The sequence below is a fragment of the Phacochoerus africanus genome, chromosome 6, assembly GCF_016906955.1.
Source record: "Phacochoerus africanus isolate WHEZ1 chromosome 6, ROS_Pafr_v1, whole genome shotgun sequence".
In the NCBI taxonomy this organism is placed as follows: Eukaryota; Metazoa; Chordata; class Mammalia; order Artiodactyla; family Suidae; genus Phacochoerus; species Phacochoerus africanus.
Genome location: NC_062549.1, coordinates 47099618 through 47114444, shown reverse-complemented (window position 1 = coordinate 47114444; position 14827 = coordinate 47099618). Strand labels below are relative to the sequence as shown.

General features: G+C 37.9%; 1 protein-coding gene across 4 annotated transcripts in view; it reads right to left on the bottom strand.

Annotated features, from left to right (window-relative positions):
• Positions 1-14518, bottom strand: part of NBN (nibrin) — a 64165-nt gene extending 49647 nt beyond the window's left edge. Inside the window, exons 1-7 of one of the 4 annotated variants that reach the window (XM_047783637.1) lie at positions 14346-14518; positions 12164-12294; positions 10002-10150; positions 9426-9585; positions 6751-6854; positions 2987-3104; positions 1880-2073 (exon numbers count right to left, since the gene is read on the bottom strand). In XM_047783637.1, coding sequence (XP_047639593.1) covers positions 1880-2073; positions 2987-3104; positions 6751-6854; positions 9426-9585; positions 10002-10150; positions 12164-12294; positions 14346-14382 — 893 coding nt within the window. In that variant the 5' untranslated portion in view covers positions 14383-14518. Of the gene's footprint in view, positions 1-1879; positions 2074-2986; positions 3105-6750; positions 6855-9425; positions 9586-10001; positions 10151-12163; positions 12295-13220; positions 13290-14345 lie in introns of those variants that run through there. The other 3 variants (XM_047783638.1, XM_047783639.1, XM_047783640.1) reach the window with 3 other exon arrangements.
• Between the last annotated feature and the right edge of the window lie 309 nt (positions 14519-14827).

Genomic DNA, 14827 nt, shown 5'->3' with positions numbered 1-14827 from the left:
AATGATCAAGACAACAATCTCTGGAGTTCCTGCTGTGGTATAATGGGATCAGTGGCTTCTTGGGAGTGCTGGGATGCAGATTTGATCCCTGGCACACAGTGGGTTAGGGATATGGTGCTGCTGCAGCTGCAGCTTAGGTCTGATCCCTGGCCTAGGATCTCTATATGCCACAGGGTGGCCAAAGATGGAAAACAAAAACAAAAACAAAAACACAACAGCCCCTGAGCAATCTTGCATTCTAGCTACTTTCTTAACTCAAGGATCTCTGTATATGGTATATACAATAAAGATGTAATGGTATAGAGCATTGTCTCTGGAACTAGAAGCTTAGGTTCACATCCTAGCTGCTCTGTTCATTCCTCATATTACACTCAACCCTCAAATCCAGCCCCATCTGCACAATGGGGACCATAACAGTAAAAAATAAATACAGTATGAGGATTAAATGTCTAAATATACGTAAAACTCTTAATACAGGATGTGCTATATAGGATTAATATAAGCTATTATTGCTATTGCTATGGATGGCTCTTTTAAAGACTGGTCATAGGTAAAATATTGCTTTTAGTGGTCTTCTCTATTTAAAATAAATTTTTCCCCTCTGCCCTGTTATTCTGCTTCCTTATACACATTTGTAATTATCTGTTTACTCGTCTCTATCTGTCTTTCCCTCTAGCCAGTGAGCTCCAATGGTGGCAGAGACCATGGCTACCTTGTTTACCATTATGTTCCCAGTGCCTAAAACATAACAGAATCACAATAAATTTTGGTTGTCATAGTAAGGTGATATTTTTGTTACACAGGTATTTTCTTTTTCAGAGCAGTTAATCCCTCTCCATTAAGCAAAATATCTATGGGACAGATGACTGAAATTTTAATTTTTACTTCAACAAAACCATAAAGGAAAAAAGCAATCTTCATAGTCAGGAGGACTCCTGGGACAGAGTTTATTTATATGGATATTTTAGTCAAAGAAATACCCTAAGCCCTAACTAATTTTTTACTAGGCGAATAGAAATTTAGTCAACAGACTGCCAAGGCTGATTTTTTACAATAACTTATGCATCAAAAATGCTAAGGGGAATTGCCCCATTGTGGCTCAGCAGATTAAGAACCCGTCTAGAATCCATGAGGATGTGGGTTTGATTCCTGGCCTTGCTCAATGGGTTAAGGATCTGGCATTGCTGTGAGCTGCAGCACAGGTCACAGATGTGGTTTGGATCCTGTGTTGCTGTGGTTACGGTGTAGGCTGGCAGCTGCAGCTCTAATTCTACCCCCAGCATGGGAACTTCAATATGCTGCAAGTACAGCCCTAAAAGGTAAAAAAAAAAAAAATTTGTTTAAGCTAAGACTACTGAAAATAGAGTCCAGGAAAAAAAAATCCTTGATTTAGCGCTTTCAAACTGCACCCCCTACAGCCCCCGATAAAACCTATTCTAGGATATTTGATAATTTTTTCCTGCTTTACCATAATACCCTATACATATGAAGGATAAAATACACACACTTTCGATGGGTAATAATCATTAAGGAAAAAATACATTTTCACTCTAGATTATTTTAGAAAAAAATCTGCATTTGAGTTTTAACTCAGTTGCTACATACTCTAGAGAAAAATACTTTATTAAGAGAGGTAAATTCTGCAACTTCTATTAAAGTAACAAAAAAGAGGCAGAAAATAAATACTGAGATAAAACTGTCATGGGTAAACATATTCTGTTTCTAACATACTAAGTCACAACTAATTTTCAAATACTATACACAATAAAGTCTTTACACTAATTCTTGTATATACTTCTACATTGTTATGTGGAATGCAACAAAAATTACATATAAAATCACCTACCTGCCTTTTTTTTTTAAATTAATAATACTATACCTTTGGAGTATATCCATAATTGAATGAAGCCATTTTTTCTGAGAGTCAGGAATTAAGGTCTGTGAATCTGTTATTCCTATATCAACAACACAAGTTCCAGGAGCTGAAAAGAAACTATCTTCTTCTTCGTTTTCTTCTGTTATCAACCTAGCATCTCCTCCTCCAAATACAACTGCTGCACTTAATTTCTTATGCTAAAAAATGGAAAAAAAAAGAAAAATAGTAATGAAATAGCCACAACTGGCTTCTTAAATACATTCTTTAAGAATTTGATTTGGGAAGTAAAATAAAAGTAGAATTGGTTCTACTTCTTGAGAGGACAATCTGAGCTTCCACTTGGAGAAAATCCCTAGTTCACCAGGTACTTCTGCAGCCCTGGAATCATCTCTAGTTCCTCATCACACAGTACTCTGGGCTTTCTTGAATGATTTTTCCACTTACCACATAAACTCCTAGAACTCTCATTTCAGGACACATTTCAACAGCTGTTTACTAACCAAACAAACTAGAACTTAAATGATAATTTTCGGTCTCATCCTGTATGTATTTACATAAACTTAATTAATAAGCCATTTATTAGATAATAAGAAATACCATAGTTGGAGCTCCTGTTGTGGTTTAGTGGTAAGGAACCCGACTAGTATCCATGAGGACTGGGGTTCAATCCCTGGCTTTGCTCAGTGAACTAAGGATCCAGCATTACCCAGAGCTGTGGTGTAGGTCGCAGACTCAGCTTGGATCCAGTGTTGCTGTGGCTGTGATGTAGGCTGGCAGCTATAGCTCTGATTTGCCTCCTGGCCTGGGAATTTCCATATGCTGCAGGTGTGGCCCTTAAAAAAAAAAGGCAAAAAAAATACCATAGTCATATACATGAATACCTAAACACTAGGTAGGTTCAGGTGCCTGGGTAGGTCTTTTTTTCATGGATACTAGTCGGGTTCATTACCACCGAGCCACAATGGGAACTTCCTTGGGTAGTTTTTTTATTCCATGTCATACTTCTACACAAAATCTCAAAAGGAAATGCATTAACACCTATTGATAACAGTAATAATTTATCCTAGTTTATAATATTTTCTTTAGGAAAGTTTAGCTTATTAACATCACCTGTTTGGCGTTTAGAAAGACAAATGTTCTCCCTTTGAAGATTTGCCTTCTTTCCTGCCGTCCCGACAGATCAATATTTTTACTTACGATAGCTGGTTCATCAACAGGTGGGTAAAACCTATAAAAAATAAAGTACATTCTAATTATATACTAAACTGCATGTATATCATTACATTTGTTAATGGAATGGCAATCTAGGCACTAGAAAAGCTTACTTTCCATAAGACCATAATATTTTTTTTTTTCTTTTTCGGGATGCACATGCAGCATATGGATGTTCCCAGGCCAGGGGTTGAATTGAAGCTGTAGATGGAGCCCATGTACAGCCACAGCCATGCCAGATCCAAGCTGCATCTGTAACCTATGCCAAGCTGTGGAAGCACCATTTCCAAACCCCAATTAGTGAGGGATTGAACAGGTATCCTCACACAGACATCGGGTCCTTAACCTGCTGAGCCAAATGGGAACTCCCCATTATATTTTTTAAAAATTAAGAGGTTTATCTGGGACAAAAGGACTGAAAACATCTAAATGCCTTTTCTAGAAATATGGTGACAGGTACCACACAGAATTAGAATGGTCTTTATTTTCTAAAAATACATACTGCAAGGGGAGACAATCATAATGAGATATAATTAAACAAATATGAATCAAACAAGGCATATGAATTACACAAGGTTGAGAGAAACATCATCCATTAAAGATCAAATTTTATTAGCACATTGTGTTTGTTTAGGAACCAACATGTATTACTAACGTTGATATTCCAATGCTATGGCTACCCCAAGTGTTTTATTATATATCTCTTTGCAGAAGCTCTGGAAATTTTATTATTTTTTATTTCATTTTTTTAATTACTCAATGAATTTACCACATTTATAGTTGTACAACGATCATCACAATCCAATTTTATAGGATTTCCATCCAACATGGAAATTTTAAAATCTACATTTTGTCAGTTTAAATAAAATTTCCAAAGTGAGACTTAAAAATAGTCTTTTAGGGAGTTCCTGTCGTGGCACAGTGGAAACAAAACCAACTAGGAACCATGAGGTTGTGGGTTCAATCCCTGGCCCTGCTCAGTGGCTTAAGGATCTGGTGTTGCCGTGAGGTGTGGTGTAGGTTGCAGATGTGGCTCGGACCTGGCATTGCTGTGACTGTGGCATAGGCTGGCAGCTGGCTGTAGCTCCGATTAGACCCCTAGCTTGGGAACCTCCATATGCCATGGGTGTGGCCCTGAAAAGAAAAAAAAAAAGTCTTTTAGCTTTAACGTAATGTTACAAACACAACTTAATCATCCACGGAAACTAGGGAAAAGAATAGAGAAATAAAATCAACAGATAATTCTTAATCCTCTCATCATTTTATAGTTTCAACTTTCTATATAATCAGATCTTTTGTTACAACTATTCAAAATTGACCAGGCTTTTTTTTTTCTGGCCACACCCATGGCATGCAAAAGTTCCCAGGCCAGGGAATGAATGTGTGTCAAAGTAGTGGCCCAAGCCACAGCAGTGACAAAGGTGGATCCTTACCTGCTGAGCCGACAGTGAACTTCCTGACAAGCTTTTAATCGCTCTACTTTTTAGTAAAAATTACTAATGCTCATGATACAAAGGCTCAATATTGCTAAGGTGTCAGTTCTTCCCAATTTGATGTACAGATTAAATGCAATCCCCAGAATTCCCTGCCAGTACTTTTGTGGATATTAACAAACTGATTCTAAAGTTTATTTTATTTTATTTTGTCTTTTTAGGGCCACACCAGCAACATATGGAGGTTCCTAGGCTAGTGGTCAAATCAGAGCTGTGGCTGCTGGCTGATGCCACAGCTAGAGCCATGCCAGATCTGAGCCACATGTGCAACCCATACCACAGCTTACAGCAACACCGGATCCTTAATCCACTGAGTGAGGCCGGGGATCAAACCTACATCCTCCTGGACACTAGTCAGGTTTGTTAACCGCTGAGCCATGAAAGGAACTCCTGATTCTAGAGTTTATATGAAAAGGCAAAAGATCCAGAAGAGCCAACACAATACTGAGGGAGAAAAACAAAGTTGAAGCACTAACACTACCTGAATTCAAGACTTAAATAAAGAGATAGTAATCAAGAGAGTGTGGTACGAGCGAAAAAAACAAATACATCGATGGAAGAGAACAGAGAGCCCAGAAACGGACTCACATAAATACAGTCAATGATCTTTTACAATTCAGCTAAGGCAGTACAATGGAGCTTAGACACTGTTTTCTATAAATGGTGATAGAACTGGATATTCACATGCAAAAAAAAAATGAATCTAGACTCAGATGTTTTACTCTTCACAAAAATTAACTCAAAATGGATCATAGACTTAAATGCAAAATGCTTATAAAACTCCTACATGATAACATAGGCGAATCTAGATGAACTTGGGTATGAAAATAACTTTTTAGATATAACACTACGATCTATGGAAAGAAACTACATTTCTTAAGAGTTCCTGTTGTGGCTCAGTGGTTAATGAACCAGACTAGTATCCATGAGGATGCGGGTTTGAGCCCCGGCCTCTCTCAGTGGGTTAAGGATCTGGTCCCTGAGCTATTGTGTAGATCACAGTCATGGCTCGGATTCTGTGTGGCTGTGGCACAGGCTAGCAGCTACAGCTCCAATTCAGCCCCTAGCCTGGGAACTTCCATATGCTGTGAGTGTGGCTCTAAAAAAAAAAAGAAAGAAACAAACTACATTTCTTTAACAAGCACCTATTATGTCAAAAAACATGCTCGGACTCTGTGTAACCATTACCGTTAAGACTAATACATATACTAACACTACTAAATACTTAAACACTTGGCAGGACAGGTTATTAGTCTCATCTTCCAAAGGAAGTAACTGACATTCAGAAGAAATAAGCTCAATTCACAAGGCTACAGTGTTGTAAACATTCTCGCCCAGGACTCTGGCTTCAAAACAGAGTTGCTGCAACCCTTCCAGGGGTACTGCAAACATGATACCCAGTGCTAGCATATGTGCTCTACCTCTGTCATTACTGTCCCTCAATATTTTCTTTTATTTTTATTATTTATTTATTTATTTTAATTTTTTCCTTTTAGGGCCACACTAGTGGCATGTGGAGGTTCCCAGGCTAGGGGTCGAATTGGAAATACGGCTGCCAGCCTACACCACAGCCACAGCAACTCGGGATCTGAGCCACATCTGTGAACTACACCACAGCTCACGGCAATGCCAGTTCCTTAACCCACTGAGCGAGGCCAGGGATCAAACCATGGTTCCTATGTGGATTTGTTTCCACTGTGCCACAATGGGAACTCCCAATATTTTCTTTTAAATACTGGCACATATGTAACATTTGTTTCACTAAGAAAACAACCAACAAAGAATTGTTGGGATAAGCATTGAGGTTCTACTGTACAGGACCCATGTCCACTCTTGAGACACAGGAACAGAACTATGTCCACTCTCTTGAGACAGAACATGATGGAAGACAGTATGAATAAAAGAATATGTGTGTGTGTGTGCGTGTGAGTGTCTACGACTGGGTTACTGTTTTGTATAGCAGAAACTGACACAACACTAAATCACTATAATTAAAAAAAAGAAAAAAAGAATTATTGGGGACCTTTACACACGAACAAAAAAATTTCATGAGTAACGCCGAACTGTAACATTACATCCTGAAAGTTATTAAAGAAGGGATTAACCTAAATAAAACCAGTGTTATCATATTTTATATGTCATACTTACTATATTTAAAATACAACATACCTTTCAATTTCTGGAGGGTGTTTCTTAGACTGAACTGCTTTAAGAAATTCAGTAAAATATTCTGGCTTTACAATTGGACGCCCGCAAATGAGTGCACATATTGTCTAAAAAGGAAAAAAACATGCGAATACATATATGCATACCCTGGCATTTTTAAAGAAAAGTTTTAAGTTATAGACTACAAAGATACTGTTCTATTCTGTTTTTCCTCTTGTCTCTCTAAATTTAAAAAGGTGCCTTAGAAGTCAGTATCTGGTCACTGCTTAGTTTTAGTATACAAATCCCTATGTAATCATTTGATTTTAAGAAGCCACCGATTACAATATTAATTTTAAAACTGCTTTGGGTGGTGGGACTGAACAACATAAATACAAGTCAATTTAAAAAATATACCTATTTTGGGAGTACCCATCGTGGCGCAGCGGAAACAAATCTGACTAGGAACCATGAGGTTGCGGGTTCGATCCCTGGCCTCGCTCAGTGGGTGAAGGATCTGGCCTTGCTGTGAGCTGTGGTGTAGGTCACAGATGTGGCTCAGATCTGGTGTTGCTGTGGCATAGGTCATCGGCTATGGCTCTAATTAGACCCCTAGCCTGGGAACCTCCATATGCCACAGGTGCGGCCCTAAAAAGATAAAAAAATAAATAAAAGTATACCTATTTTAAAAACATTAAAATGTGTATTTTTGAATTAAATATCTTCTATGCCCTAGAGAAGATAATATCAAGAGATAAATATGAGAGAGAAGCCCTTTTCAGTCTAACTGCCTTTTAAGCAAATTATAATTATGGAATAAAGTCTTTTTAAGAAGTAAATACAGGAATAACTGTTTGGGGTTGGATAAAAGCTCAAATTGAGTATATACAGATGGGGCAGGGGAGAAATTTCAACCAGCAAGTAAATCAAGCTATAAGCCTTAAGTAAGATGTATCCACAAAATCTGAGGAAGTTTTTAAAAAACTGCCATTGGCAATGAAAATAAGAAAATTCAGCATAATCCTAGGAAATAGTCCAACTAAAGAATCTGTAAGTATGTTTATAATAAACACAGGGAATTACCTAAATGTGAGCAAACAACTTAGGGTATCTCTCAAGAGTGGAATCTGAAAGCTACCAACCTAAAACATGAATGAAATAATTGACTTCTAGCTTAAAGAAGTAATATGCAAGTCAACACTGGACTGAGTAAGCTCCAATATACGTGGTGCTGGGCAAAGGATTCAATTGCCCCATGCCTCGGTTTCCTCCTCAGAAAATAAAAATTGAACTGAATGCTCTTTAGCTTCCCTTTTGCTTCTAACATTCAATGATTTTAAACATTAAGCTGTATTTTTGGAAAACTTGCTAAAAAAAAGGAGAAAATGACAAAATATTTTTGGCACATGACTGATCAGAGATATTGAAAAAGGAGTATTGCTCCGCAAGCCTTTGTTGGTGTATATCCAGTACTCTCTCATATCCAGGGACTGGGCAGCCATTAGCATCCCAGTCACCATGATAGTGTATAGACTCAGTACAGTATTTTTCAAAACCATCTAACTGCCTTTGCTCTTATTTCATACCCACCAAGCAAGGGCAAAATTACCTATTTCATTTTTCAGGGAACTTGATATCTTTAAAGGGACCATACTGGAGTCTGTACATAAATATTCTGGTCACCACAAAGGTGCATCCCTACTATAAATGAATAAATGGACATTTTGATTTATGAATCTGTTACCTCAGTTTATTAGCATAAACTAATACTCAGGAGGCTAATCACTACATTGAATTTATAAATTGATTACGTGAACTTACAAAGATGAAAGGATTCTTGACCAGAGATAACCCCACCAAGACGCAAGTTTAACATGAGGTTCAGCTTTTCTCTATGACACTTCTTTAGCTATAATATACATATTCTAATTTAATTAATTCTACATTAAAGGATTTTGGTAGCATCTAATAAAGAAATCTAAATATTTGCTGCTTTTCACTATAGATAGTAACCTAAAAAAACTCACACATCTATAGTCAACCTGTTTGAAAAGAGATTAATCACCTCTCAATGCCATCCTTCAATTAGTTTTGGATTAACCAAATCTGATGAAGATGCAAGATCTGAAAACATACCAAAATATATCACTGTTTCAATGAATAATCAGCATCTTCTAAAGGTACAAATCTACCTATCTCTATAAAGTGATACGTAAAGGTAATATTAAACTATAAGAACTTAAAGTCTCTGTGATTAGGGCCTAAAATCAAATAAAAACTAAATGAAAGAGTCTGAGAACATGAGATGCTATCAGAGACTGAAGGAAAACAACTTGATAGAAAAGATATGAGCTGCTAACTTTAAAGGTTAATAGTTGCTCTCTAATTGCTTACTCTTAGACTGAAAACACAAACTATGCTCTGTCATAATGTCCTGGCCAAAGGGTAAGAGAAATCATTTTTAAAATGCTAAATCAAAACTTGAAATATAATTTTATGTACTATTGCTTGCTCCAAATAATAAACATGTTTTCCAAAAAAACTCTTCTAGCCTATATTGTAGGCATAGGGTTGGCTGGCATATATGCATCTACAACTAACAGTTTTAAAGTAAGTAACTTTACAGTATACAGTGGATAAATGAGTAAGTTTAAATTCACGAAGCTTATTTTAACATAATAACAAGGCATTCAACCTACTTTAATGGTAACTTTAACTGATACCATGACAAGGTGTGTACATTCCTTTGTCCAATTGTTCATAGTAAGTCCTCCAAGTTGCAATATAGTTTGACTTAAAGCAGTTTTCCCAGAGACATCTAAACAAGAAGAGCAGGCAACCAAAGGTTCATACTCTACTCTGTAAATAAGAAAAAGTTATATAAAGTTATCAAAATTATAGAAATGGCAACTTATGGTACTTTAAGCTCACATCACATGTTGTTATTTTGATTTTTATGTGTTACTATAAACCTTCTAACTTGCAAAATTATCACTTCCTAAGTTTTAAGTCACAATTTTTTACATTATACTTGGACCTATGCAGACTCAAACCTATGTAGCTCTTGTTAAGGCTCTCAGGGCCCACTTGAACTCTTGTTACTATCTATGATTAACAAAACACACTAACCACATGATATACAAAGTTCACTAGTGTGCTAAGTAGTAACTAAATAGACTGGTTCCAATTCATTATCCATAAATATCCTTTTCCTTTAGAACTTGAATGGTGTAAAATAAAGCTGCTCAATTTAATGTTAACTAGAAAATTCTTACCTGAATTTACTTTTAAACACTCCAAAGGTAACTCTATCCCCTGTCTTCAAAGTTTGGGAAAAGTCAGTCCGCATTTTTTCCTCATTAACAAAGGTACCATACTTAGAATTATCTTTTATTGTCAATACAGGGATTTCATCCGTTTGGCTCTGAAAAAAAATCAGTAATATCAAAAATTAAATAATTTTAAAGTCTCTTACCATACAGTAAATATTATCCCCAGAGGAAAAGGTTTCAAAAGAAAAAGCTGATAACTTTTGGAATAGTGACAGGTGGCTGACCTCCCAACACAATGAGGCAATACAGTTACTGTTCTGGTTGCATATGAAGAATGATCATTCAAGTAGCAATTAAAGAAAGATGTCTTAATTTCAGAATCATTCCTCTTAGAGCATACATTTTCTTTATTTCTGTAAGTCAGTGGAGATTTTTCTGATCTGTCAATTTGAGAATTGTTTGTTTTTGCACAGACTGTTCCATGTATAACATGCCAATATCATTCCTAAGGTTTTTCTTTGTTTTTTTTTTTGGTTTTTTGTTTTTTGTCTTTCTGTCTTTTTAGGGCCACACCCGAGGCACATGGAGGTTCCCAGGCTAGGGTCCAACTGGAGCTGTAGTCACTGGCCTATGCCATAGCCATAGTAACACCAGATCCTAGCCAAGTCTGTGACCTACACCACAGCTCCAGAGATGCTGGATCCCTGAACCACTGAGTGAGGCCAGGGATTGAACTTGCAACCTCATGGTTCCTAGTTGGATTTGTTTCTGCTGTGCCACGATGGGAACTCCAGGTTTTTGTTTTTACTTTTTTTTTTAACAGTATCAAAATCACATAGTAAAAATCAGTCCAATGAGAAAAGGCTAGAGGGTCTGACTTCCATCAAGTTTATTTTTTCTTTAGGAATTTTGACTATAATAGTTTTCTATATCTAAAAGAATTCAGGGAGTGTCTCAGCAGGTTACAAACCAGACTACTACCCATGAGGATGTGGGTTTGATTCCTGGCCTTGCTCAGTGGGTTAAGGATCTGGTGTTGCCATGAGCTGTGGTGTAGGTCACAGACATGACTTGGATCCTGAGTTGCTGTGGCTATGGCTGTGACTGGCAGCTACAGCTCCATTTAGACCCCTAGCCTGGCAACTTCCATATGCTGCAAGTGGCCGCTCTAAAAGGCAAAAAAAATTAAAAAAAAATAAAATAAAAATAAATAAAAAAATAAAAATAAAGGAATCCAGCCACAAAACCTAAATATCACTGAACAAATCCAGCATTTGCCAAAATGTAGTCTTTGCTCAAAACAACAGCTTTTCTTCTTATTACCACCAGCATTACCATTGAGCACAGCTATTTGTATACATTTGTATTACTTTTATAACCCATCTTTTTATTAAAAGAATCAACACACCCAAACAAACTCAAAGCCAATCAAAAGAGCTGGGGGAGTTCCAGTCATGGCTCAGCAGAAACAAATGTGATGAGTATCCACAAGGACACGGGTTTGATCCCCGGCTTCTCTCAGTGGGTTAAGGATCCCGTGTTGCCATAGCTGTGGTAAAGGTCTCAGATGCAGCTCGGATGTGGAATTGCTGTGGCTGTGGTGTAGGCCAGTGGCTCAGCTCCAACTTGTCCCCTAGTCTGAGAACCTCTATAGGCCGCAGGTATAGCCCTAAAAAGACAAACAATCAAAAAAAAAAAAAAAAACACTGTGGGGCATATACAACAGCTATTTCCCCTACTAAAACAAACCAATTCCCCTTGCAAAAACCTAAGACACAATGGAAATACCAGTGTTCACCTGGCTACACAAACTCTTTAAAGATGGTCTAGTCACCGCTCTATCCTCAGGCTTGGCGCAGTGATTGACACACAGTAAGCACTCAATAAATGTTCAAGTAAAGAAACAGAAATACGTTCTACTTCCTGAGTTTCTAAATCACTACAGTAAACAGTAAAATACTGAAACAGAAACTTCAAATTTCAAATACCACCGGTACCACTGCCAAAATACAACTCTTTAATTTTGTTAATTAAAAAAAAAAAAAAAACTAACAGCCCTATGAAATGAAAAGTCTCTCAAACTCTCTCTTACATATACACCAAGGTATATCATGTATATTTCAATCCCCTTACTATAAGCTAGTGGAATAAAATTAGTAACTTACCAGGTTGGTTATAGAAAAGTTAGCAGTTAATATAGCATGATTTCGACTGATTGATTGATCATCTTCAATTAAAATGTCACAATTTTTCCTTCCAACAATGTACTCAACACCAGTCAAAAGTCTGTATGGGTCTAAGAATTTTTTAAAAAAATAAATTAACACATCCATACACAACCATGTATTTATAAGTATGGCAAATAATTAAGTATTTTTATTTTGCTATCTAAATGCTGACAAACAACTTCATGTAAATCAAATTTGTGTTTTCTAGTAAAGCCTCACTGAAGGATGCAAATCTGTATAGACGGAAAGCTCAACCTTTTGTCTAAAGAGAAAACAATACTGAAAACTGTCAATGCTTGCCCAAATTAAAAATTTAATGCATTACAAAACAAAATCACAACAGTATGTTTAGAACGTAATATGGTAAAGTATGGTACTGGATCAAGAGTAAAAAATAGGAGTTCCTGTCATGGCTCAGTGGTTAAAGAATTCGACCAGGAACCATGAGGTTTAGGTCTGATCCCTGGCCTCACTCAGTGGGTTAAGGATCTGGCGTTGCCCTGAGCTGTGGTTTAGGCCACAGATGAGGCTTGGATCCCACGTTGCTGTGGCTCTGGGGTAGGCCTAGCAGCTATAGCTCTGATCAGACCCCTAGCCTGGGAACCTCCATATGCTGTGGGAATAGCCCTAGAAACGGCAAAAAAAAAAAAAAAAAAAAAGAAGGAAAAATGTAGATCAATCAATGCACAAAAATTCCAGACCAAAGTGAAGTGCATATATTGAGTAATTTTTTTTTTTTCTGTTAAGGTAGATTTAAGAACAATGGCAGAGTGTATTAGTTTTTAAAAATTTTGGAAATCACAAATTGTTGGAGTCATAGCATGTATGCTGGAGTTTAGTCTTGGAGCACTGCAGTTGTAGAATGATGAAGATAAACAAGACAAGTAGCAAAGAGTCCAGGTAAGCTTTGACCAGATTTGGAACACATTTTGTTAATCAGATTCTTAACCTATGGTGGACTCTTTCAACAAAAAACCTGTGTAGGTTTACTCACATTTTTCCTAGAAGTATGGACCCCATAGCTTCCATTAGATTCAATATCCTCCAAAAGTTTAAGAATGCCACCTACTGGCACTAGTGGCATTTTACTTCTACTACCACCCTAAAGGACACAAGGAGACAGTCACAGACTACAACTGTTCCTGGAAACTTCCTACTTGTCTACCACAGTTTATGTTCTATCTCTGCAATGCTCCAAGTCCACAGCAATGCCTTGATCTTTATAATATTTTTATTTTGAGTCTTTATAATATTTTTCAGTCTATAAATACTATGAGATATTATTAGAGTATTTTTCCATTTGTTTGGTCCTCTCCACACTTCCTGACATTGTCAGTCAATTGAGTCTGCACATAGATTTTTTTTTCAACCATAACGTACACTTTCTGAAGGCAAGACCAATCATAGGGTAACCCTGTTTATCTATGAACTAATAAGCGCTTACACAGAGTAGGCAAGCAATTAACATGAGATTACCATTTTCCATTCTTAGAAATAAAAAAAAAAGAAAAACAATTTTTTTCAGTTGTTCTGATGACAAAATGGAAAAAGGTTCTGAAACAAAACCGAAAGTACGCTTTCCCGTGGCTGCCATTTACCCAAGTCATCTCCGTGGCTATTTACAAAAACAATGTGTTCAAAACGGAGTCATCAGTTGCCACTGTGTTTTCTAGCTTGGGTTAACTTATTCTGGGTATTTCTTCAAAAGCCTAAACCACTGGGAGTCACAACAGGTACCCCTGCTAAGGATTAATCCTGCAGACCATCTAAGCCAGGATGAGAGCAGCTGGTCCCGTCAGTGGCTTTGGTCCTAACCGTGGAGAACCCCGGCGGCAGACCCGGCGGTCAGTGGCCGCCCAGCGCCACACACCTATTCCCCTGCCCAATTTAAAGCCTGTTTCGAAAGCACTGCGCTGCCGAGGAAAACAGCGCGATCCCCACACAACAAATGCGCCGTTTTTCCGCATCAGCCCTCCGGCCTCCCAGGGCGAGAACGAAGAACAGCCCAGAAGGCGGCGAAAGAGGCGAGAACGGACCGGAAACATCGCTCTGCAAACCCTCTGCCTACCGCAGCTGCTCCAGGGAAATCGGTCCCTAGACATTTCCCTTCCGCCCTTACCTCGGGCCGAGGCCTCGGCAGGAATCAGCTTCCACATGGTCCTGGATCCTCAGGGTTGGGTCCGACATGCAGCAGCGTGACCGCAGCGACCGACGTGCGTGGCCGTAGCGCCCGCAGTCGGCGCGGACTCTGGGACGTGCGCGCTCCCGGGAGCCGGGCGGGCCTAAAAAGAGGAGGGATAGGTAGGAGTCAGACTTGGACGCCTGGTCGCCACCTGGTGGTTAGGAAAGAAACAGCTCAACCTGTATTAAACTGGATATCCTGCATATATGTGCATAACTGATGCACTTTGCTGTACACCTAAAACTAACACAAAACTGTAAGTCAACTACACTCCAATGAAATTTTAAACATAATTAAATAATATTTATCTCTGAATGAAAAAAATTAAAGCTGTTCAATGAACACTACAAAGTAAACACCCTAGAGTATACTTCTGGTTATATAATTTCTGGTTCTCAGAAGCATTCTCTAATGGAGTT